Source organism: Dermacentor silvarum, chromosome 7 (genome assembly GCF_013339745.2).
Source record: "Dermacentor silvarum isolate Dsil-2018 chromosome 7, BIME_Dsil_1.4, whole genome shotgun sequence".
Lineage (NCBI taxonomy): Eukaryota > Metazoa > Arthropoda > Arachnida > Ixodida > Ixodidae > Dermacentor > Dermacentor silvarum.
Genome location: NC_051160.1, coordinates 116,863,665 through 116,887,038, shown reverse-complemented (window position 1 = coordinate 116,887,038; position 23,374 = coordinate 116,863,665). Strand labels below are relative to the sequence as shown.

Sequence of the window (23,374 nt, the reverse complement as noted above, 5' to 3'; positions counted from 1 at the left end):
TCAATTTTTGTAAGGAAATGAATGTCATAATGACATCCTTTTGTTGGAGAGTTTATTCGTTAATCAGACTAAGTTCTCACAGCAGAGAACATTTACACGGAGGATTGAAACAGGATACAGGAGTGCCTTTGATACAGGAGTGTCTGTTTTTACAGTGCATTTTATTTGTGCACATTATATTTTTGTTTCTCAATCTAGGCTTCTGTTTCTGATTTTATGCGTATGTCTCATAGGAATCCAACAACTCCATGTGAGCTTTGTGTGATCCAGGTTCTTTAACTGCTTTCTGTTGTCGTCCAACCAGCAAGGCAGAGTTGTTGGCCAATATTTCTAAGTAATATCTGCTTGTGCACTTTCACCTCCAGTTATGTACTGTGTGGCGTGTTCTTACTTGAAAATGCATTTGTCTTTGCACTGCAAGGGACTCTAAGGCGAAAGACATGATCAGATTAGACTTGCCAATGATTCTTTCAAAGGTCCCATTGCTTTTATTTAGCAGGAAACGAGTTTGGGCTTTAGGGCAGAACAGACAAAGACACTACAGTGCCACATTGCAGCTCAAAGAATGTCCAATTGACTCGCCTACGAACACATGCTAATCAGAAAAAAGGCTTATATTAGTAGGCAAAAGGGGGGGGGGGGGGCAAATTTTCATTCCTGAGTCTGTCTCTCTCACTCTTCTTTTTGTGCTGTAAAGATATTAAAGAACGGCCAGGGGGTGAGTCACACATTCCCATCTGTGTGCAATTAATAAACAACAACAACAAAGAGGATGAGTCATTGCTTAGTTTAGACTGCACTGAACCAGTTGCAAAATTCATAGTGACTTCTAGTGCCAGAATCGGGAACCTCGGCACTTGGTTGGAAAGCAAGGTTTTCCTGGCCATATGTGTGCCAAGCAACCCTGAGGAGGAGGAGGAAAACAAGGAAGGAAAGGCACGCAGGTCAACCAGGCGCGCATCCGATTTGCTACCCTACGCAGGGGAAAGGGGGCAAAGGAATGAAAGAAAGAAAGGAGAGGCGGGGAGGAAGGTAGGTATTAGCAATGCAAACACGTGCAGCTCTTCATCACGTCAACAATCGGTCACCGAGGCCAGTCGATTTCGTTAACTGTCGCAATGACTGCATCACTGTACAAGCCTGTGACACGTGGGGCCATGGTCCAAGGATATTTTTCGCTGAATGTGGTCGATGATCTAGTCGGTTTAACACACTCCGAAGAATGTTGCATTGGACATAGTTATGAAAGTCACAAAAACGTAACACGTGTTCTGTCGTCTTGTACAGCAGTGAAGTAATACCGAGGCAGCTGGTGTGCTTATAGTGTCGATTGAGTGCTTTCGCATGCTGCAGTTACATAACTTCTGTCATTGAGGATTGAGAAAGACTATCGCCATCCCATTTGTACAAATGGGATCCCGCACTACAGACTTTTTCACAGTGGTGCATATTCAGCAAAAAACCACTTGCGAAATCTGCAAGGCAGCTGCTTTGCAAGGCTGTTTCTCAACTGAGAACTCTCTTTCACAGACTGCATTTCTTCTTCTAAACACGGTTCCCATCTAGGGAGGAAGTGCGAGCACAAAGGCATTCCGAGAATTATTCAGAAAATTTAGTGCCATCATAGTTCCCCCACACCTGGCCATTCAATAGCGCTTACCACCGCTGCACCATCACAGAGAAGAGGGGCGTGCAGAGTTCGTACGGGGATAAAGGCAGAGCTGTTTAATGGAAACAATACTTCATTCCACTTGTTTGTGGTCTGGAGCATTTTGGTTGGAAAATGCCTTTCTAGTGTGTGCACATGCAGTGGCATTTTTTGCAAATTCTTAATTGATGAGCAGTTAATTGGCCCTGAGTACAGTCATAAACCATGGTGTCATGGCGAGCCAATAGGTCGACGGCCAATCCTTCATTCTGCCTCATTTCTAGCTGCCAAATCAGTCCACTTTTGGTAAGACTGGCTGATTTGCAGATTGCAAGAATGTACTACAAGTAATAGCTGATTGCAACGTTTCTTTTAGTGTCTATTTAAATGCACATTTGCAAATGTTGAATTTCAACATTGCTTGGCTTTAATAAAAATGCCTCTGTATGCAGTTTACATACTGACTGCTGTTCTTTTCTAGGTTGGCGCTATGGGACATGTGAGTTTTTCTAAGCGTGTGTCTTTACTAGCTTGCTGGTCTGCACTTTGAATACCTACCATGAGTGTTATTTTTTTTTGTTTTTTTTTTTACTTCAAGCAAGGACAAGCATCCAACTCGAAACACATACATACTTGCATGCAGTTCACTCACATCTGTAATATATGTGTGTTTTTCTTTTAACTTAACCTACACAGTCTGTTCTTTGCCCTGCATCGCTAATATAGAAGACTTGTGTTTGCAGTGTGAACAACGGCATTGATCTGTAACAATTCAGATGACTTGTATTTTTTTTTTGTGTGTGTGTGTCTAACATTGAAAGCCTGCGATTTGTCCAAACATTCTTTCCACTTAATCTTCTTATTGTACTGCTCCAAATGTTTGAGCGTTTTTTTTTTTTCTTTTTCGTGAATCAATCTTTGGAGCGTTTTCTCCCCCTGCTTTCATTTTTCAATGCAATGACATGCACTAAACAGTTATGTATGAATCACACAGTGAGTATACTTACAGCACAACACTAATCATTGACCGAGATAAGAAACTGGAAGCAACACGGACAGCAGTGACTTCCTACTGATTTTATTTGCTGAAAGAACACTTATAGAGGACTGCGCAATTAAAACACTCGAAGTAAAGTGCAGAAGCACTGTTGTCACCTAGTCACACCATCATAGAACCACTGTTACATCTACGTCATATCAATAGGCATGTGTGATGTTCAAATAATCTAACTCTTTATCTGTGAGCGCAGTCGATGGCACACTTACACAAATCCTTTATCTTTATCTAACTGTTAATTAGTGAGGGCCAATTTCAGGCTCAAAACAACACACGTTGTGGTCCGTAGTAGTGCCTGGGCACTGACTGGGACTTTTGGTAGGGAAGGAATTAACCGGAAAATTATTAAACTGTGATCAGATTAATGAAAATCGATGGTATCTTGCTCAACATAGTGGAGGAAAAGAAAAAAACAATTGGATGAAGAAAAAAAAATGGCACATTAAGGAAGTCTTACCAAATATGGCTCCAAGGAAAGCTTGAGGAAGGTGATTTTGGCAGCATTTCAGAATCGTCACTCGCTCGCTCTGCTTGGATTGCAGGGGACGAGTTTGGAGTCATCCAGCAGGAAATCCTGATGATGAAGGACTGCCGGCACCCGAACATCGTGGCCTACTTCGGCTCCTACTTGCGGCGGGACAAGCTCTGGATTTGCATGGAGTACTGCGGAGGAGGATCCCTACAGGACATCTACCACAGTGAGACCACTTCCCTTCGCTCCGTCTTCTTTTTTCCGACAAAATTGTGCAGTTGCACTGCAGGAAGCGCTTCTTCACACTGCACTCAAGCCTTGCTAATTCAAGCTCTGATAATTAAAAATTCGGTTTTGCGCAGACAAATTTGGCGGAGTTGCTATGTTCTCAGTGCACTTTGAAGCTGTTTCATTCAAACAAGGTTTCCCTTTATCGAAACTGCTTGGCTACCCATATCAAAGCAGCGTGACCTTGATTGTGTCGGGAGAGCACCTTTGTGAGGCCTGCATGGTGAGATTGTCCATGTGTTGACTAACCGGGCTGGTGTTGATGTGGGTGGGTGCCACTGCAACATGGCTCCACCAACCAGGCCACCCGTTCTGGTCTTGTACCTTCTTGGATGGGACTGAGCATGTGCGCCTTTCTGTAGATAGCCCATATCTATTTTATTGGGCCATTTAATCTGGCTACAGATTATTCATATTTGTGATAATTTAAATTAAAAGTTGCAGTTTGAACTAATGTGCGTCAACTGTATTTATTGAGGTATTTACTTTTGAAGGCAAAAATTATACCGATGCGTGGTATGCAGACTTTTTGTTTCGGCGTGGTTTTCGTGTTTCTACATTGGATTTGTACACCTTGCTTGCTGTGAAATGACAATTTTATGCAAAGAGGCCCCATCTATAAGGAAAAGATAGATTCTGTTTGAGGTATTGCTTATTCATGATTACAAGTGTCAAACAGTTGATTAGAACGGCTAATTTGGATTACATTATTTGTTCAGGCTGCGGAGTACCAGCAGTTACAAAATACAATTCCATTGCTGCAAGCAACCTGTGACCTAAACGATATTGCTCACGAAAAGGTAGACATTGTCATTAGGGGTAAATTCAGCCTTTGTGCATTTGTAGCTGAGAATTCTCAGAACTGTGTGTGTGTGCTTACTTGTTGCTGTGCCGTTGACGTTGCATCATTGTTGGCATAGTTGCCCAAGTTGCAGGTACGCAGGCTGTGTAGAAAGTGCATACTTATTTATTATTGGCCTTGCAACCATTCACTATGCGTCGAGTCTGCCACATGGATTGACTTAATGTGAGGTAATGTCAGCGAGCACTGTTACTCATGGCTTCATCACATCTTGGTGCAGCATACACAACACACTCCAGTGCAAATCTTTGAACAAGAAAAAAAAGAAACAGTGGATAGTTGATAAGTCCGTGTATGCTTAAGCAGCTGTCTACCAATGCATGGTTGTTGTGATATAGAAGCCAGTGCCACACCGACCCCTCACTCCTGTCATTCTGCGGCCATCTTGCGCAGTCACGGGTCCCCTGAGTGAGCAGCAGATAGCGTACATGTGCCGGGAGACGCTCAAAGGGATTGCCTACCTGCACTATGTGGGCAAGATGCACCGGGACGTCAAGGGCGCCAACATCCTCCTGACCGACGATGGTGACGTCAAGCTCGGTCAGTGCACCCCCCTCTTTCCGATTTGCCTTCTCGACTCCCTTCTTGAGGGTTGCAGTGCTGCTGAACAGGGTGTCAAATAATTCAGGCATTCTCTGCATCGCTCCAGTTTAAACCTTCATAGGCCACATCTGTGACCACGTTGAACGCTGATAACGAATAGCAGCTTATATAGAAAGCAGCAGCAGCTTATATAGAAAGCAAGGATTTTGTCTAATAACAAAGGGCATCATTTTACAAGACTGTTTTTGAATGCACCTGCTCTTATGAATGTAGTTGCAGGTAATCAAGTATTGCTCCTGTCATGATTTCATGGCCTTTTGTAGCATTTTTGTAGAGTGCAGTAAGATTATAAAGCCATTTTGTGTTCATCGGGGGATTGGAGATAAGGAGGAGGGGTTTTGGTTGGCCCCCTCGGTACTTATAAGACTCAATTTCAATCACGAAGGAAATAATGTTATGTTTTCAGATGTTGTCTTTAATGTTGTTTATAACCAAAACCAAATCTAAAGGTGTAAAATGTTGGTGTCATTATGACAATTGTAAATAAGATGCAAAAATCATGCATTTTATGATAAAATGTTAGAAGCTGGCAGGTATGCACTGGAAAGGAAAAATAATGCTCATGCGATATTTGCTCACTTTTAAAGCTCTGGTGATGCTTATTTATCTGGAGCACTATAGTTCAACATGCCCCACAGCTTAGATGTAAATTTGTGATATGATAACTAGTCGGCCAATTCAAGAAGTATGAGCGGTTTGGGATATAATAGTATGATTTATTTATGTGAAAACTCTGTTGAAATGGGTATTGGGACTTTGCAGGTAATGCCATCACAATAATTCTTAAATGTTCCATTAACAAAGGTGCACACTGTAAATTTCTGGCTACTTGCCCTTGCCTTCATTGGAATGTTATTCATCATATTTGATTCACCTACCTGCTTTAAATTTTAATCTTGACAGGCTGAATAAACTTTGTCAGTTTCAGTTTGTCAAGACATTGCGAAGTAAAAACATATAAAAAGAAACTGACACGTGGCCGTTTACGGTACAGTAAGAACTGGGATAGCAGTTACATAAAAAAAAGAAAAAAAGAAACTACACTTATCAAAGGCCTTTGATCTTCCAAACCCTTTGTTTTGTTGTTCTAGTATTTTGACGAGATCTGTGTTTTGTTTTCTTCTCTTCTGCAGCCGATTTTGGCGTGTCTGCCCAGATCACTGCCACCATCAGCAAGCGGAAGTCTTTCATTGGAACACCTTATTGGTGAGTTCACATCCATTGGCCTCCGCTTCATCATCGTCATCATCAGCCTATATTTATGTCCACGGCAGGACGAAGGCCTCTCCCTGCGATCTCCAATTACCCTTGTCTTGCGCTAGCCGATTCCAACTTGCCCCTGCAAATTTCCTAACTTCGTCACCCGACCTAGTTTTCTGCCGTCCTTGACTGCTCTTCCCTTCTCTTGGCACCAATTCTGTAACTCTAATGGTCCACCGTTTATCCATCCTCCGCTTACATGTAGCCAACTGTGTATGGGATACAAAGGCGCAGCTTAACCTGGGTATAAGGAATTATTGGGTATACTAAAGCAAATAAAGAATTTTGTTCGACATGCTTTATTTTAATTCTGCTCCTGTAAGGAAACCTTAAATGCAAGAGCCGAGGCAATGTAGGTTACAGTGAAGCGAAAATTAATAGTTTGCTTGCACCTGAAGGTTTGTATTCTCGTAGCAGAAATGCGAGTCCCGCAGCCGGCAAGTCAACAGGCTTATCCTGCATGGTCGCACGGTTGCACATTTAAAACAGTGCAGAGTGTTTTTGTTATTAGGCGTTCACATGCCATACAAGCTGCCAATGGGCCATCAATGTTGACAGAAGACCCTTTGCTGTCCTGTCAGAGACTTGAGTTTCTCTGGCATGACCTGATAAAGAAATTTTTATTCGCCGATATCAGCTCATGTGCTAATATAGGGAATAACGAAAGTATTTTTGAGCCAGATATGAGTTTGTTTAACCAGGTTTGACTGCCCCACTAGATGACTGAATGGTTATGTTATTTTGCAGTCGATTACAAGGTTACAGATATGAGTGGCGGCTGCTGTGGCTGCGTTATTGTTTCCCCAGAGGTTGAACAAAAATTAATCCATCTAGTATGATTGTTGAAACTACGTGGCACAACTCGCACAACACTCATACACACACATGTTATTCAACTCTCCATTACATCATCATTCACTTCATCTGTTGAGCACAAGACAGCGACCACGGAATGGTGCATGTTGAAGTATGTGGCGTACAATTCCACACCCCTTGTGAACTGTTAGCATTGTGCTAAGGATAGTTGCTTGCTTACTATGCTAAAGGCATGGGTTCGGTTCCCCCCAGAAAGTTTTCTGGATTTCTTTTTATGCGGTCATCGTTTTGAGGCCAGACAGGTACTCAGCCGGGCCAAAAGTGGACAGCTGTAGGAAAAGAGTGCTCTCGCATTAACATGCACAGTTGCCTCTCTCACCAGTGGGTATAATGCAACTTAAAGGATACGACCTGTGATCTGTTAGTGGGTGACAATGCACAGAAGCCTCTTAAAGTGCTTCCACAGTAAACGTGTTAATCCTGGCCACCCACACCATGCTCGGCACCCAACACAAAAGACGAGCAATCTGTTGGCTGAATGACTCCGTGCGTGCAGGATGGCGCCCGAGGTAGCAGCTGTGGAGCGCAAGGGTGGCTACAACCAGCAGTGCGACATCTGGGCGGTGGGCATCACGGCCATTGAGCTGGCGGAGCTGCAGCCACCAATGTTTGACCTGCACCCCATGCGGGCCCTCTTCCTCATGTCCAAGTCGGGCTTCAAGCCACCCCAGCTCAAGGACAAGGTCAAATGGTACGTGCTTTCTTTTAATGCATGTTCCTTTGAGTACTATATATGAATTAGGCGAATGCTATTTGTGTTTGCACAGATGCAAAGAGTGCAAATCTCATTTCTTAACGCATCATGGTAGTACTATGCAACTGGTTTTGCACAGGGCACATTGCCTTTTGTTGGAAACATGCTGGAACCTGGTTCTCGTGAGTGCGCTTTGTTGGAAAGTGGAGGAGAGCACACGGCAGCAGTCGCATTGTTTTGACTCTTTCCCTCGATCTGATGCTCCAGTGTTTACATCCACCACGAGAGATGTGCTGGACTTCAAGACATGCTGGAATAGAACAAGGTCCTGCGCATCCAGCCACACAGTTGGTTGCTGTGCACTGTGCTGTGAAGTCTGTCAGCTGAATTGCGTCGTGACAGAAAATTATCTTACAACTTGTGCAATTATCACGGTTCTTTTTTTTTGACTTCATACATCCCTCAGAAAAAAGTGCAGCTATAACAAGGGTATGAATGCAAAGAGTATTACAGTAGAATCAGTGATACGAGCGCGCCTGATGTGAATTCCGGGATGATGTGATTGTCACGGAGCGGCATATTTTCGAGAGTTCGAGGGGTTTTTGACGCCAATTAACGGCCGCCAACAACGTGGTGCACTCACTATGCAGCGTATAAATTCGATTAGCGACTGCCACGAAACGACATATTTTTGAGAGTGGTTTTGACGCTGATTAGTGACACGCTGAATTACGGGCGTCAAAAACGTGGGGTCTTCACTATGCGGCGTATCATTTCGATTAGCGACTCGCCGAATTACGGGCGTCGAAGGCCTCGTGGCCTCACGGGCAGCATCTCTATTCGAGACGCGACACGCCGATTACGGACCCCGAAGTGTGCGTGTACGGCCACGTGGTAGTGCCGGGCTCGACTTTGGCCCTTGACCTTGGGAGAGAGGAGAATCGTCCGTTTGTCGCCCATGGTGAAAAGGGCGCGGCCAAGACTGTTTGGAGCTAGGAGTCGTGAATTAGGAGAACTCTACATACCGGCAGTTTCCCTACATAGGGAACTAGGGAAAGGAGAGGCTATTTAAGCACAGGTTTTGGGCCCTGCTGATTAGTCTAGAAGCTGAACCTATGCGCTGCTGAGAAGCCGTTGGGGGGTTAGTGCCGTCCAGTATCGCCTGGGCCGCCTGGCCACGTCGGGAACTCCGAGGAACTTGTTGACGTACGAGACGTCAAACCAGCGTCTGCAACGAAGCTAAGGTAGTTCGCCTCAAGTTAGCTCAACCTGCTTGAGAGAAGACGTCCAATCTAGACTCCCGGGAAACCCAGCCCAGCAATTCGCATCCACCTCGACAAGATCGGCCGCCAGCATTCTTCGGGAAAGCTTTGTGCGTCGACTTCATGGTTTATGGACTTGCTGCTGCTGCCCGGCCACGCGTATGACATCGTTTGTTTCTTTTGAACTTTGTTTTCATTGGAACTTTGCTTTAGTCAATTACTGTTAAGTGTATTCTTGTATATTTGATCTGCGCCATGTTTCATTTGTATATCTACTGTTAATTGCTCGTAGTTACTTGTCTTCATTCATTGTGTTATATTAAGTTCAGGTTGTGTTAGTTTGTCTAGTGTATTTTATTTTATTAATTTGTGTATATTTATCAGCGGATAAATATCTTGTTTTTTTGTTTACTCCCGACTCTGACTCTCTTCACTGTGTTCGCTTGAGTACGGAACGACCAACCGGCTTGTCTACCCTGTCGATCGACTTCGCGCCGACGACAAATCAGGGACAGCTGTGACAGTGATGAATTTTTCAAAAGTCCCGGCTAAGTCCCATTAGCTTACAGCGTGCTCAAATTCAAATGGGGCGAACCTGTTTTCGGGCTGCGGTGGTTGATACTAACAACCGAGCCGTTTCATGATCCCTGCTGGAGCTGTCGAGGCGGCACTGGTGTGGTAGTAGAGCCAGGCACTGGCTATTTTCAGGCCGGCAGATGCGCGGGTCGCATTGCTGTTGCCCTGGCAACAGCAATGCCAGGGCCTAGCAACCGCAGCCGTGGCCGTACTGCAAATGTAGCAAATGTACTGCATGAGGTCAGTGTGTGGACATGCCTTAGGAACCACTTCCGTGGTACCTGTCACAGGGTCAATGTCGTCACCTTGAACTGCAAGCTCGATGCTTAGTATGTTAAGCGACCTGGAGGGAAGCGGGGGTCGCTTGACAGTTACATGAAAGCTGAATTTCCTTTCAGGAAAGATTTGCTGACTGAGGAACCTGTGTAGCTGTTTTTGTCACAGGCTGTATAATTGAGGTCTAATTGAGGCTGTAATTGAGGCCCCTGTGTCAGGGTGTGAAAATTGTAATTGTTGAATACAATTCAGATTGAAAAGGGTGAATGCTTTAAAATACTTTTTGAATAAAGAGCAGCCATTTCCATAATTCATATAAGCGATGTTCACATCCTAGCATTCATAACATTAGCAAGTTTCTGTCATTGCATTGCACGTTATGAAGCATAGTTTATTAAAAGCACTGATGAAGCATTAAGAACAAATAAGCAGTCTCTTCGCATCCACAGGACTCTTCGCAGGGTGCAAATGATCGCTGTATAGCTAATCAAGTCTGGCTCCCTGAGCGACATAGCTTGTTCCCACTGTGCAAGTTCTCATGCCAATATTATTTTTGATTGCACACAGTTGACATTTTAACATATTCAGAAACGAATCAAGAACAATTCATACTTATGAAAGGTGACTTTTCGAATCGACGACCAAATCGAAAAGGGCACAGTTTGGTTTGTTAATTCAAAGGTGTTGAATATTGGCACACCCCTACTTGTGCGTTACTGTGGGACAATAAACCCCATATAATTAGACCGTTTTTTTTTTTACCTTGCACATGCACACAGACGCACACTTGCACACAACAAAGACACATCTGTACAAGGATCACAAAGGCTTTGTGCATCTGCTACCTCCTTTGGTAGTGTCTTGTGTGTAATCCTGCGCATTTCGTGCCACAGGTCCCAGAACTTCCACCACTTTGTCAAGGTGGCCCTGACCAAGAACCCCAAGAAGAGGCCCACAGCCGAGCGGTTACTCATGGTAAGGCACGCTGCACTCCACAAGTATTGTATAGTTGTGGTGCAAGTATTGCAGAGCTGGCAAAGCATAGGAACAGAGAGTAATGAAATAATGAACTTAGTACTCCCATCTCCAGTAGCAAATGTACTGCATGAGGTCAGTGTGTGAACATGCCTTAGGAACCACTTCCGTGGTACCTATCACAGGGTCAATGTCGTCACCTTGAACTGCAAGCTCGATGCCTAGTACCATGTCCCTTGGATGACCTGATGAGCAGTACTAGTGACTGCATTGACGCACCTTCATCCAAATTACTTGCAGTTCGTGTTGACAAATGGAGCTATACAGCTGTACAGAGCAATCATGTTTTTGACATGTTTACAGCAATTATCTTGCGCTTTACAATGCAAGCAAGGCCCACTTTAAGCGAGTTTGCTATTGGATTGGTTGGTGCATTGTCGCAATATCGAAAGACAATGTGCTCTGCATTAATTTTTACCACTTGAAGTGCATTTATATAACATTTGCTTGTGTATACGAGATCAAACATAGCATCTCACATCAACTGCACAGTCTCTCCTCCAAATATTCAGAGCTGACGCATGCGTGGCGAGGCATTGAGAGGCGTGCTTTTTGTGTGTGCTTGGCAGTAAGCCGTTCTCACAGAATGCATTTGTGGTGCCAGTCCTCGCATACTTGTGCATTGTGCCCCCACATGTATATTGCAATGCCTTGCATATGACCTCAGAAGGCATATTCTCTCAACTTATCACTTGTGGATATAATTTCACTTTTGTCTGGCATAAAGTCGGGCATGACACCTCATTGGAGTTATAGGCAGTCTGCTCACTTGCTTAGCCAGGGAGCATCCGCCGAAAGAGATACAACTGAAGGCTATTGATATAGAGCGCGGCCTCAATTTAGCACAAGGATTCACTTCATGGCCTTTGCCTCTTGCAATCTTGCATTGCAATAATCTTCTGGACTGCTTATCGAACCTCGGTATAATGAGCTCGGATATAACTACTTCTTGGATGTAATGAAATGCATCTAAAGTGTTGCTCATGGACATTGGCATGTAACGAATATACGCTTAAAGCGAAGGTAAATGCTTAAAGTGAAAGTATGTTTGTCTAGTGTGCAACTTCGTTATCGTAAGGTTGGACTATATGTAATTCCTGTATATGACTGCAGTGTGATACCCTATGCTGTAGCCAGTATTCTTAGTGCTCGTTATTGTGAGCACACAGAGCACTGCATGTAACATTGCGTAATGATATTTATCCATTGCCTTGTACTTTTACCTGCCGTGGTGGCGCAGAGGCTATGGCATTCTGCTGTGGAGCACGGGTTCGCATTTAAACTGAGGCGAAATGCAAACACACTTGTTTACTTAGATTTACGTTCGGGTTAAGGAATCCCAGATGGTCAAAAGTAATCCAGGACCTTCCACTGTACAGTCTCTCTCACAGTCGTTGAATTGCTTCGGGATCAAGTTAGGGGGATCGAGCCATGAATCAAGCTTTGTACATTCCGTCTTAAATCTGTTTATTTATGCTAGCTGAGGATTATCCTGGTTTTCCTGTGCTCTTATATTCATATAAACCCCAACTCAGTGCCCACATGGGTCTCTAAGCAGGTATAATGTGGAGGTATGTAGTGACCCCCAGTAAAGAATCTAGGTGTGGTTCGGTCACCGCACCTTCAACGTTCCTCTCTTTCTCTCTCTGAACGGTGCAGCACCCCTTCCTCAACGGAGACCACCTGACCAAGCGACTGGCACGGGAACTCCTAGAGAAAGTCAACAACCCGCACAACAACTACGCTGAACTGGACCCCGACGATGATGGGGTTCGTGCTTTTCCCATTTGTTGTACTCTGACCCTTTACTGTGTAACACCGCATCAACTATATTATCATCTCTTCACAGTGGTCGTAAATCTCGATGGACAGTACGATCCACTGTCGAAAGAAACAGTTTACCAGTTAATAAAGGCAGTATAATTGGGCCATTTATTCACAAATATTGGAGAAAAGTGGCTGATGTAATCATGATTTACAGAGACAGATAAAAGTAGGGAGGAGACGAACACTGTCATAACTGAAGGTTTATTGAAGTCATGTGCCGAATAAATATACGAGGTCGCAAGACGAGCAAACGGAAAAACAGGATGAGAATGTCAAAAGTGGGGTGCCGAAGTGTTTGTGTTTGTTTTAAGCAAAGAAAATCGCATGTGGGCTTTTATGCCGTATCTCAGTGTTACAATATTAACTGTGTATTTCCTTAAACAGTAAACTGTGCTGCACATCTGTAAGGAGATGTTTGTCAGATCCATTGTTTTTATTGATTGGAGATGAGTGTTACCAAAACACTTCATATTGCCGCCAGCATACTGAGAACGAAAAGACGCCCGCCGCATCATAGCTGTGTCTCAAAAGAACCGCCACAACATAGGCGTCAGGCAGGGCACCGCAAGGCAACGCTGCGCCGCACGTACCCACACCACGTGCTGACCGACCGGGGGCTCGTGCTCGAGGTTCGGATGAATGGCACGCGACAGGAGGTGAAAAAGAAGAGAACAACGTTCGAAGGAGTGAAGAACAAGGGACGCTTTTGTTTTGAGTCTACAACCTTTAGTTGACGGGCACAAGTTCGCCCAGAATAAATTAGTTTTTGTAGAAACGGCTGTCGTAACTGTTGGTTACATATCTGGTGGAGGTGCTGGGTATGATTCCAAGCCCCACACGCGCCAGGGAAGGTAACCCGGATCCCCGAAGTTTGGAGCCAGCGGAATTAACGCCTGTCCACCAACGGACAAGTCGCCGCATACGAGGTGAGGCCCCCGAGTTTGGTCCTCTCGTCGATTCAGCAAGGGCAGCGGCAGCAGTCAGCCTAGGAGCCAGTGCGATGGCTACTCAAGAGATCCCTCCTCACATCGTCGTTGACTCACCCCTGACGCCAGAATCCTTTCACGGAGACACATTCGAGGATGCCGAGGACTGGCTCGAAAAGTTTGAGCGTGTTCGCCAGATGTAACGGTTGGGACGAAACAAAGAAACTCCGGTATGTGTACTTCGCGCTGGAGGAATCTGCACGCACATGGTTTCAAAACCACGAAGCGTCGTTATCATCGTGGAACGACTTCCGACGAGAGCTGCTTGCAACGTACCCGAGCACGGACCGCAGAGAGAGGGCAGAAGCCGCTCTTCAGGCGAGGAACCAGCGGAACAATGAAAGTGTGACCATGTACATTGAAGACATGTCCCACCTCTTCCGCCGAGCCGACCCAAACATGGCTGAGGACAAGAAATTACGGCACCTAATGCGCGGTGTTAAACAGGAGCTGTTTGCAGGCCTGGTACGTAATCCGCCCCGCACTGTAGCCGAATTCCGATCAGAAGCGACGACGATGGAGAAGACGCTGCAGCAGCGTGCAAGACAGTACAATAGAGACGCAAGCGTCGCATTATTTGAAGTTGGGACAGGAGCCCTCCCCAGCAACATCGACGCCCTACGTGAAATGGTGAGGTCTATCGTTAGGGAAGAGCTGCAGAAATTGAAGCTGGTTCAAAGCCCTCCTACGGTGTCATCACTCGCTGATGTCGTACGTGAAGAAGTACGACAAGTAATTTGTGAACCAGAGCCTCAGGTACGGCCCCTAGCACAACCGGAGCGTCAGCCGCGGATATCATACGCCCAAGCTTTACGGCAGGACATTGGACGCGCTGACTCTGCCCGAACTACCGCGACACCCCAGATGCTTCCTCGCAGTATGCCGCCCATGCCGGAAGGAAGACCACGTAAAAGCGATGTATGGCGTACTCCAGACCGGCGTCCCCTCTGCTACCACTGTGGCGAGGCTGGTCACCTGTATCGGGAATGCCAGTATCGCCGAGTGGGACTTCGTGGCTTCTCCGTGAATGCGCCTTGCCCTCGAAACGGTGAGCGCCCTTACCAGATAGAGGCATTTTTATCTACACGCCGAAACATTCCGTACCCCCAGCAACATGAGCCTCGATCGGCAGCGCCTATGCGTTATCGGTCGCCGAGTCCGCGTCCACCCTCCATGTCACCGAGGCGTCGCTCACTAAGTCCTCGACGGGAAAACTAGAGCCAGCGACCTGTGGAGGCAAGGCCGCTGACGCCCAGGAAACCGAAGGCCCTCCATCGCTAACCCGACGAGACGACGGCAGTGACACCGCGACGAACAAATGCAGTGATGGCGACGCAACTTCTGAGTTGCGTGTCATCATCGACGACTTCGAAGTGACTGCGTTGATAGACACTGGTGCTGACTATTCAGTCATTAGTAGTGTACTCGCCAGAAAATTGAAAAAGGTATTGACCCATTGGACCGGATCTCCTATACGTACAGCCGGGGGACACTTAGTCGAGCCTGTAGGAATGTGCACAGCAAGGATCGGAATTAGTGGCTTTATGTACGTCAGCAGCTTTATTGTTCTACCCGAGTGTTCCCGTGATCTGATCCTGGGCATGGACTTTTTGCAAGCAAACGGCGCAATAATCGACTTGCAAGAATCTCGTGTGTTGTTTACTACGGAAAATGCTGTCACCTTTTCTGATGTGGAACAGCCACATGTTGCCTCTCTGCGTATTGTGGATGAACACGTGACGGTGCCGGCAAGGTGTAGTGTGACTGTCATTGTAAGGAGCGACGCATTTCGAGACTATGAGGGACTTGTAGACGGAAATATTGGGCTGCTACTGGAAAAGCAAATATGTGTGGCAAGGGGCCTTGTTCACCTGCGTAACGGATGTGCGGCTGTCCTCTTGACTAACTTTGGCAATGAGGCACAACACGTGGCGAAGGGAACAGCCATAGCATCTCTTCATGGCTATGAACAAGTTACGGATATATCGACTCTCGATACAGCATCACCAGCATCTGGGACTTTAGACAGTGTGCTCGCATCTATCGATATTGACCAAGAGCTGTCATCACCACAAAGACATACGATTGTGAGCTTGGTCAAAGAGTTCGCCGAATGCTTCTCTACTTCATCGAAAGTCCATCGCACTCCCGTTGCAAAGCACCGCATTATAGTCGAAGAACCCGTAAGACCAGTGCACCAACACCCGTACCGAGTGGCTCCAAAAGAAAGGGAAGCGATAAGAAGTCAAGTACAGGAAATGCTCAAGGACGACGTCATACAGCCATCCAATAGCCCGTGGGCATCTCCGGTAGTTCTGGTCAAAAAGAAGGATAACACCCTACGTTTTTGTGTAGACTACAGGAAACTCAACCTCGTCACGAAGCGGGATGTTTATCCACTCCCACGCATCGACGACACCTTGGACAAACTACGCGATGCTCACTTCTTCTCTTCTTTTTCACCTCCTGTCGCGTGCCATTCATCCGAACCTCGAGCACGAGCCCCCGGTCGGTCAGCACGTGGTGTGGGTACGTGCGGCGCAGCGTTGCCTTGCGGTGCCCTGCCTGACGCTTATGTTGTGGCGGTTCTTTTGAGACACAGCTATGATGCGGCGGGCGTCTTTTCGTTCTCAGTATGCTGGCGGCAATATATGTAGTAGCCCTGATGGTACCTTCCTTTACTAGGTGGTGGAGGTGGTTACACTTGTTGTTAGCAAGGTCTTTCCTGAGCCAGCATTGTGTTTGGTCTGCTGTGCGGAAAACCGAACACATAGCAACCTCACTGAGATGGTCCTCACTGTTATGGTTTTTTGGCTAATAATGTTGCTGATGCCTGCCACCTGTGATGCTAACGCACATTGGCGTGTAGTTTGGCTTGCACATTCAACAGTAAGTTACAGTCGGTTGTACACGACTCTTCTGGTTAAACTGCTGGTGCAAACATCACAAACACACCCAAGTAACAATGAATCTAGAGAAAGCATTGAGGAAGTCAATTGTTACGTTTAATTTAAATTTGGAAAAACAAGCGACCGTACCTATGTGGTTTGACTTTCACTATGCTTCCTCTGACTTCATTGTCTGCTACATTGTGGGGTTGTAACTAATGAAAATTGAGTTCATTGGATCTCCTTATTCTTCTCGCTGGTACATACATAGTAGTACTCATTCTCTTGAATTTGTAAAAAAAATGCAAGGGCACTTACAGCTCCTTGAAGACAAATGCACTCCTTGAATTCCTTGACAAACTAGGGTTGGTGATGAGTTTTGAACATTAGAAGTAGCAAACTCTGAATCATCACTATGCCATGGACACTGTCTATTGGGGAACGATCCTTTATGTTCCCTTTTGACAGTTTCGCTTAGCGATTGCAATGTGGCATGTCGACAACCACTGATGACAGGCTTGTTTAAATCGACATTGCCATCGTGGTGCCAAAGACAAATGAAGCGACCAAGCGATACCATTATTTTTGTTCTTGGGCTAGTTGGTTCACATTGTAGCCATCAAGGCTCCTTTTTGGGCTTTAGAAATGCCTGGAAGAAAGTAAGTTTCTGCCATCTGGGGGGGCTTTAATGTAACAAGCATATTTGGGCGAAGTTGGACACTACTAAACCTCAATGAGCCGAGTGTGTCATTGGCCAGAAGGCAATTGACATCACCGCAACGGGAAAATCTACCTTGAAAATCCACCTGAAGTACTTGAATCGTGTGTCCAACTCAGTGGCTGCTTGGCTGTAAAAGAAATGCAGCTAGGAAGAAATAAATTTGAATATTGTGGCTGCTTGGCTGTAAAAGAAATGCAGCTACAAAGAAATAAATTTGAATATTGTTCAATTCATGTATGAGAATAAACTGTGTTCCAAGGTACTTGAATTTTGGCCTTCAGCTATGTTGAAATTTCTTAAATTTTCGTTGAATTTTTAGTTGAATGTTCTGGGCGAATGCTGGTAGCACTAAGTTTAAAGGGACTCTAAAGAAAAAAATTTAATCAACTTAGACTGCTGAAGTATTCTTTCAAAACATTATTTTTAGTAATTACCCAATAATAGGTTGGTAGTTAGAAAACAGAATAAAAGTGCAAGTTCTGTTTTTTGAAATTCATGCTGTAACCCTAGCACTGGTACGTCAGTGTGACATCATGAATTTTGAAGTACTTTCCCATATTGAGACTGCATTGACTCAGTAGTAGTTGCAGAAACTTACAATGTTCATTCTTTGGCTTCTTTAGAACACAACATATTCAATGTTAATTTAGGATAACGAATCGAAATAGGCCCGAGCAGACGGCACAAAGAATCCATGATGTTAGGGCAGTTTGGTGCAGAAACTTCAAGGCCTCGTCGCCGTCAGTCTTTCCTTTTTGTGCATTTAATAGCAGTTTTATAAGAAAATAACTTTTTTGGGCTGGCATCGCCATAGATGACGCTTGCTTTCTATTTATGCTTTATGAAACAGGTGAAACATTCAAGTACTTCACTCAAACGTCATAATAAATGAAGTATATGAAATGAAATTTGAGCATCTAAGAACCAGCAGTTTAACTACAACATTCGCTTTCTTATTTATGCAACGTTTGGTATTCCTGCAGTACCGGGAAAACCGTACCAGAAGGGCTCTGTAGAGAGGCAATGGTTAAAGAACGGCTTAAATTAATGGCCACTTCTCTGTGCTTAATCATTCTGTTGTATGCTCAAAATTTAAGGTCATCTCAGCCAACTTCGTATGTATGTTAGCATACTTTGACTTGTGATCTGTCTTGTGTAGATCCTGTACAACGTGCCACAAAGGATTGCATCCCAGCGGTCTGCAAGGACAGCGGAAAGGGCGCATTCAGAACTCAACAGTAAGTTGCATGCAGTTTACTTGCTCTGGCTCTCTGAAGTATATAAATTTTGTGGTTATTTAATTTGTGGTTATTTAAACTTTCACAGAGGGGAGGCTTAACACAGAACGAAAAAATATAGAAACATTATAGACGGATAAAGCTGCGGGAAGGAACTAAACTAGGAGAGAATGTTATGTGGACAGTTTTACTGCCTGGTCATAAAGTAGTGTTGCCAGATGTTGAGGTGGAAGCGGGTGTGAGTGTTATTCATAGATCAAAATTCCTTGAAAGCTTGTTCAGAAGTGCTGAATATCAATTGAAAGCAAGTTCATTGAGTGTGAACCCTTGTATTCTTTTTCCGTAGTGGACAATGTCAGCTTTGAACAACGAGTTTTCACGGAGCTTGGTGACTCGACAAATCAGGTGAGGCTTTCTTTTTGTCTCTTATTTTGCAACACTCTTCATTGTTATCTCATGGTTGGTTTGGATGAAATCTGGCCAGGAAGGCAAAGAGTTCACTCAAAACAATGACTTGTCTATGGATAGCCAAAGACAAGCAGCATATTTCATACAGAATCTTCTTAAAGGGCCCCCTTACCAGGTCTGGCCATATTGAGCTGACAAGCGCAGTGCATGCAATGCACGCTAACGATCGTTTCTACTAAATATTACATCTTACGCACCGCAGAAAGAACTGAAATTTCAAACCAAACGCCGTTTCTCCTCGCGGGTGCCGCGCTCCCAGCCGGGGGGGCTGATGTGTATGCGCAAGTGTGCCTACGTACATGTCTGTGCAGTGACGTCGCTCATAGTGACGCGTGACTTCGAGAATTATTCCAGGCAACATCTATTATTTGTGTAATCTGTTGCTTCAATGGAAGAATTATAGTTTAGAGAAATAATAGAACACACGAACCGAATGTCTGCATGTTTTTGCTTTGCTTTGCACCGCACCAAGAGAGATGTACTTGCGTTTCATCTGCTTGTTCCCACGTCGTGGGAACAAGCACGTCATGGGAACAAACTATGTCATTATCTATCATGTTCCCATGATCCGCTTGCATCTGCCTCAGTGTACATGTAGCACTGACTTATACCGCTAGTCAGGTGTTCTCGTGCACAGCGAGCAAAATCGTGCGCTGCGCGAAACAAGACAAATGCAACAGCTCGCATGTGAAACTATCAGTGGAAGTGCGCCACGCTGCAAAAAAACGAGGGGAAAAAAACAAAAAGGACGGGCCCGGGACGTTTGCGTCACGCAATGCTCCAGCTTCGGCATGGGAGAACAGAGGGAAGGAATTTCGTTTTCGGAGGCTAGACGGTGCAAGACGGTGATACTATGAATTTCGGGATGATACAAATTTTTCAAAAGTCCCAGCCCAAGTCCACTAGCTTACAGCGGGATAAATATTGAGTGCCTGATTTTGAGTGTCATCTTCAGTGCTTGATGACAGTTCAAAACTTTTTGATCTTTGCACCCGTAAGATTGCAAGATACGTAGTAGCTTCACCGCTGCACAGAAAAGTAAACGGATCGCCTTATGTTGCGCAAATCATGGTCCTCATCAACGGCGGGCCGCAGCTAAGACACAGCAATGAAAAAAGCTTGAGATAACTGGGTAGTTCTTGAAGTGTCGGCCTCGGAACATGGGAAGTGTGCAGCCTGCTGCTGATAAAATGTGCGTGATACAAGCATGCCAGTGATCCAAATTCGTGTCAGTCAATAGAAGCGCCTCCTGCCCGCCACGTTACTGTACTTACGAATTGCAACGCTAGTTTTTCCCTTGCTGTTATTGCTTTTATTTCTGCATGGAGAAGTTCGCGTCAGCTGTCTGAAACTGCAATCTCTCATGTTTACAGCGATCCCAAGATGACGGCGTTGGCGTACTAATTTGGTGTTCCCTTTAGTAAGAGTAGACTGAACTGTACACAATCAAACCTCAATATAACGAACCTCGATTTAACTAAATTCTCGATGTAACGAACCATTTTTATTTCCCCATTTTAGTTCTATTGAATTAACAAAACCTCGATATAACAAAATTCTCGATATGACGAAGTTTTTCGCTGCAAGTACAACTTCGTTATATCGAGGTTTGGCTGTATCTTGATTTCTGCGTGCCTAAGTTACTCCTAGCTTGCTACAATCTTGTTATTCAATGCAAAGAGACTCATGAGCGTGCGTGTGCAACACTGTGTTTTCTTGCCCAAAATTTGTGCATTAGATGTTCTGAAAGTTTTTTAATATTTGATGTTCGATTTGATAGTCAGCTTTTTTTTTTCTTGATTCGATTCGATATTCTTTTTGAAATCTACTATTAGGTATTCACACGTCCCTAAAAAATTTATTAAATATTGGAGAAATGTTGATCAATTCGCCAATTTCATTGCCTTGTCCCCCCCTTAATTTCCCGATTCTTCTTACATTTTTGTACAAATATCAAGTAGTGCAAATTTTTGCCCCATCTCTAGTGATTCGTATCATCAAGATTCTACTGTTGTTAGTAGTATACCGCAGGTAAAATTTGGTATATGGAGATTCAAGAACATAAATCTGAAAATTCTCTTGTCATTATTAGCATACAACAAATATATTCCTACGGAGCGTATCAGCCCCTAAATGATCACCAATGTTCTGTCAATGTATGTCGCGTCCAATCATAACAACTGAGACGAGATTTCGCCTTTCAGTATGGCGAAGCATAAGACCGCAAGCTACAGTCCTTCCTTTCTGCTCAACCACTTCACTGTACCCTGGACACCATGCTTCCTTTTTGTACTTGCGACGTGCTAGCCATGCCCTCCTCTGGCCATGTCCCATCTTGGGTTGGCTACTACATCTTTTGAAAGTAAACGACTCTCACTAGCATAACAAAGGGCTTATAATGAATATCAAATTTAAAGGAAGTATATTTTCTTGTCAAACGTGACTGTCATATACCAAGAATCGACTGTAGTTACACTTTAGTAAGTGGAACTGACTGCCCTGGTGATGGTGTAAGCGTGGTGTGGTTTCGAGCGTGGGCCAAGAGGCCGTCATTTCGATTCTTTTTTTTTGCACACCCGCAGAATGCACCGGTGCACAACGGCCAGGGGAACAACCACTACGACCTGGCAACAGCGTGGATGGAGCGTGACAGCGAGACGGAGGAGATTCAACGGTCAGTGCTGCTTGCGCTCTCCTCGTAGTTGTAACTGGAGAGATAGCGTTAGTCCTGTTCAGATAGGCTTAGAACCCACCACGACATTAGCTCAGTGGCTGGGGCTTTCTCCTCCCACGCTTCAGGTTGTGAGCTTGATTCCTGGCCGCAGCAGCCACATTCTATCGGAGGTTGCAGTGGAGGTAAACTGCAAAACTACTCATGTATTTACATTTATGTGCGTACTAAGGAACCCCAGGTTGCCAAGATTAACTTGAAGGCCTCTCCTCCATTGTCCCTAAACCTCCATTGTCCCTAAGCCTTAATTGTGGCTTTGGGGTGCAAATTCGCATGAATTATTTATAAGTGAAAGCAGCGCACGGAAACCTTGCCCGGTGAAAGAGGCCCGGCATTCAATCTCCTGAGCAAAAGTGAAAGTTGACAAAACACGGTCGGAAATAGATGCAGGGTTGAAATTGAGAGGCAACCATTTCAGATGGGGACGTTTTGCACGAACAAGGCATGGGTAGATTTGCAGTTCAGAGGAAGTAGTTTTAAAAGCTACGAAAGTGCAGTTATAGCTGTTGTATTGCTCTAGCAAACTGTAGCTCTTAGTGTAGCTTTAGTGTCATTTTGTTATAAGCCTAATGTCACGCACTGGAGACCATGCAATAAAAAATTATTGTACTACTAACTGAAGCTTATTTTATGTGTGATATGAGCGCTTTATCAGGTTGGAATTCAGGTGTGCTCTTCATTCCATTTCTGCAGTTGCTTTTTTCCCAGAACTTTAAAACTAAAAGTTTGGCAGTGTTTTTCGGTAAATAACTTCATAATAGCAGCAGAGCAGCACAATAGCTGTGTTGCCAGAGAGCTTGCTTACCTGCAGTGTTTCATAATTAATGGTACATTCGATTGGTCACTTTGGAGCACTCCAGAGCACTTTAGCAGCACACTTTAGATTCATCTAGTCCATTGAGAGTACTGCGCTCCAGCTCAGAGTGCTCGGAGGCACTCTCACTTTTTCAAGCTGGCAGCCCAACCAAGATCCCACTGCATTCCATCCACGTGGCTCCTCTGATTGTACTGGGAGCAGCTGAACATTCGGCTCAGAGCAGGCTTCTTGATCTGGCTACGATCTTGAGAGTGTTTGGCTCCACATTGCAGCAAACCGAGTCGGGAGCGTGGTAGGAAGCAGTCGAACGTACCATTAATTCGCTGATATGTGCAAGACTGGCGCCCACTGCTTGTTGAATGTTATCCGGAGTCGCCCACAGCGATCGCGTAATGGACGAAGCCTGCACATGAGCGCGCTTCATTTTGACTTCCTGCTGTCCCGAGCAGTGTTCTCGGGAGTGCAGAGGGCGTCAGAATTCCTTCCTTTAATGCAGCCCAGAGTCGTGCTTTGATGTTGTGTTGACATATTTCGTGTTGTCGCACTGTGCTGTTGCCGTCTGTTCACTGCCTTCCTGGCCTCGCGCGTTTTCACTGCTCTACTCTTCGTCTTTCTCTGTGCTGACCTAGTGCAGTGTGTCAAGCTGTTGTCTTTGAGGGCATCATTGATGTGAACAACACGAAGAACACTATACCAGAGTATCAGTGTCATGCAGACAACATGCTAGTACACCCCACTAATGCAATACTGATGCTATTACCAACACAGTGCCAGTACCAGCACTCTACT

General features: G+C 45.0%; 1 protein-coding gene across 12 annotated transcripts in view; it reads left to right on the top strand.

Annotated features, from left to right (window-relative positions):
- The window catches only part of LOC119458380 (mitogen-activated protein kinase kinase kinase kinase 5), a 153,861-nt gene that overhangs the window by 71,913 nt on the left and 58,574 nt on the right, over nt 1–23,374 (top strand). For 11 of the 12 annotated variants that reach the window (XM_037720213.2, XM_037720218.2, XM_037720216.2 and 8 more), the window contains exons 3-12: nt 2,130–2,147; nt 3,248–3,403; nt 4,721–4,867; nt 6,064–6,136; nt 7,563–7,757; nt 10,768–10,849; nt 12,569–12,679; nt 18,491–18,569; nt 18,916–18,974; nt 21,620–21,711. In XM_037720213.2, the coding sequence (XP_037576141.1) occupies nt 2,130–2,147; nt 3,248–3,403; nt 4,721–4,867; nt 6,064–6,136; nt 7,563–7,757; nt 10,768–10,849; nt 12,569–12,679; nt 18,491–18,569; nt 18,916–18,974; nt 21,620–21,711 (1,012 nt within the window). The remainder of the gene's footprint in view (nt 1–2,129; nt 2,148–3,247; nt 3,404–4,720; nt 4,868–6,063; nt 6,137–7,562; nt 7,758–10,767; nt 10,850–12,568; nt 12,680–18,490; nt 18,570–18,915; nt 18,975–21,619; nt 21,712–23,374) is intronic. The other variant, XM_037720215.2, reaches the window with a different exon arrangement.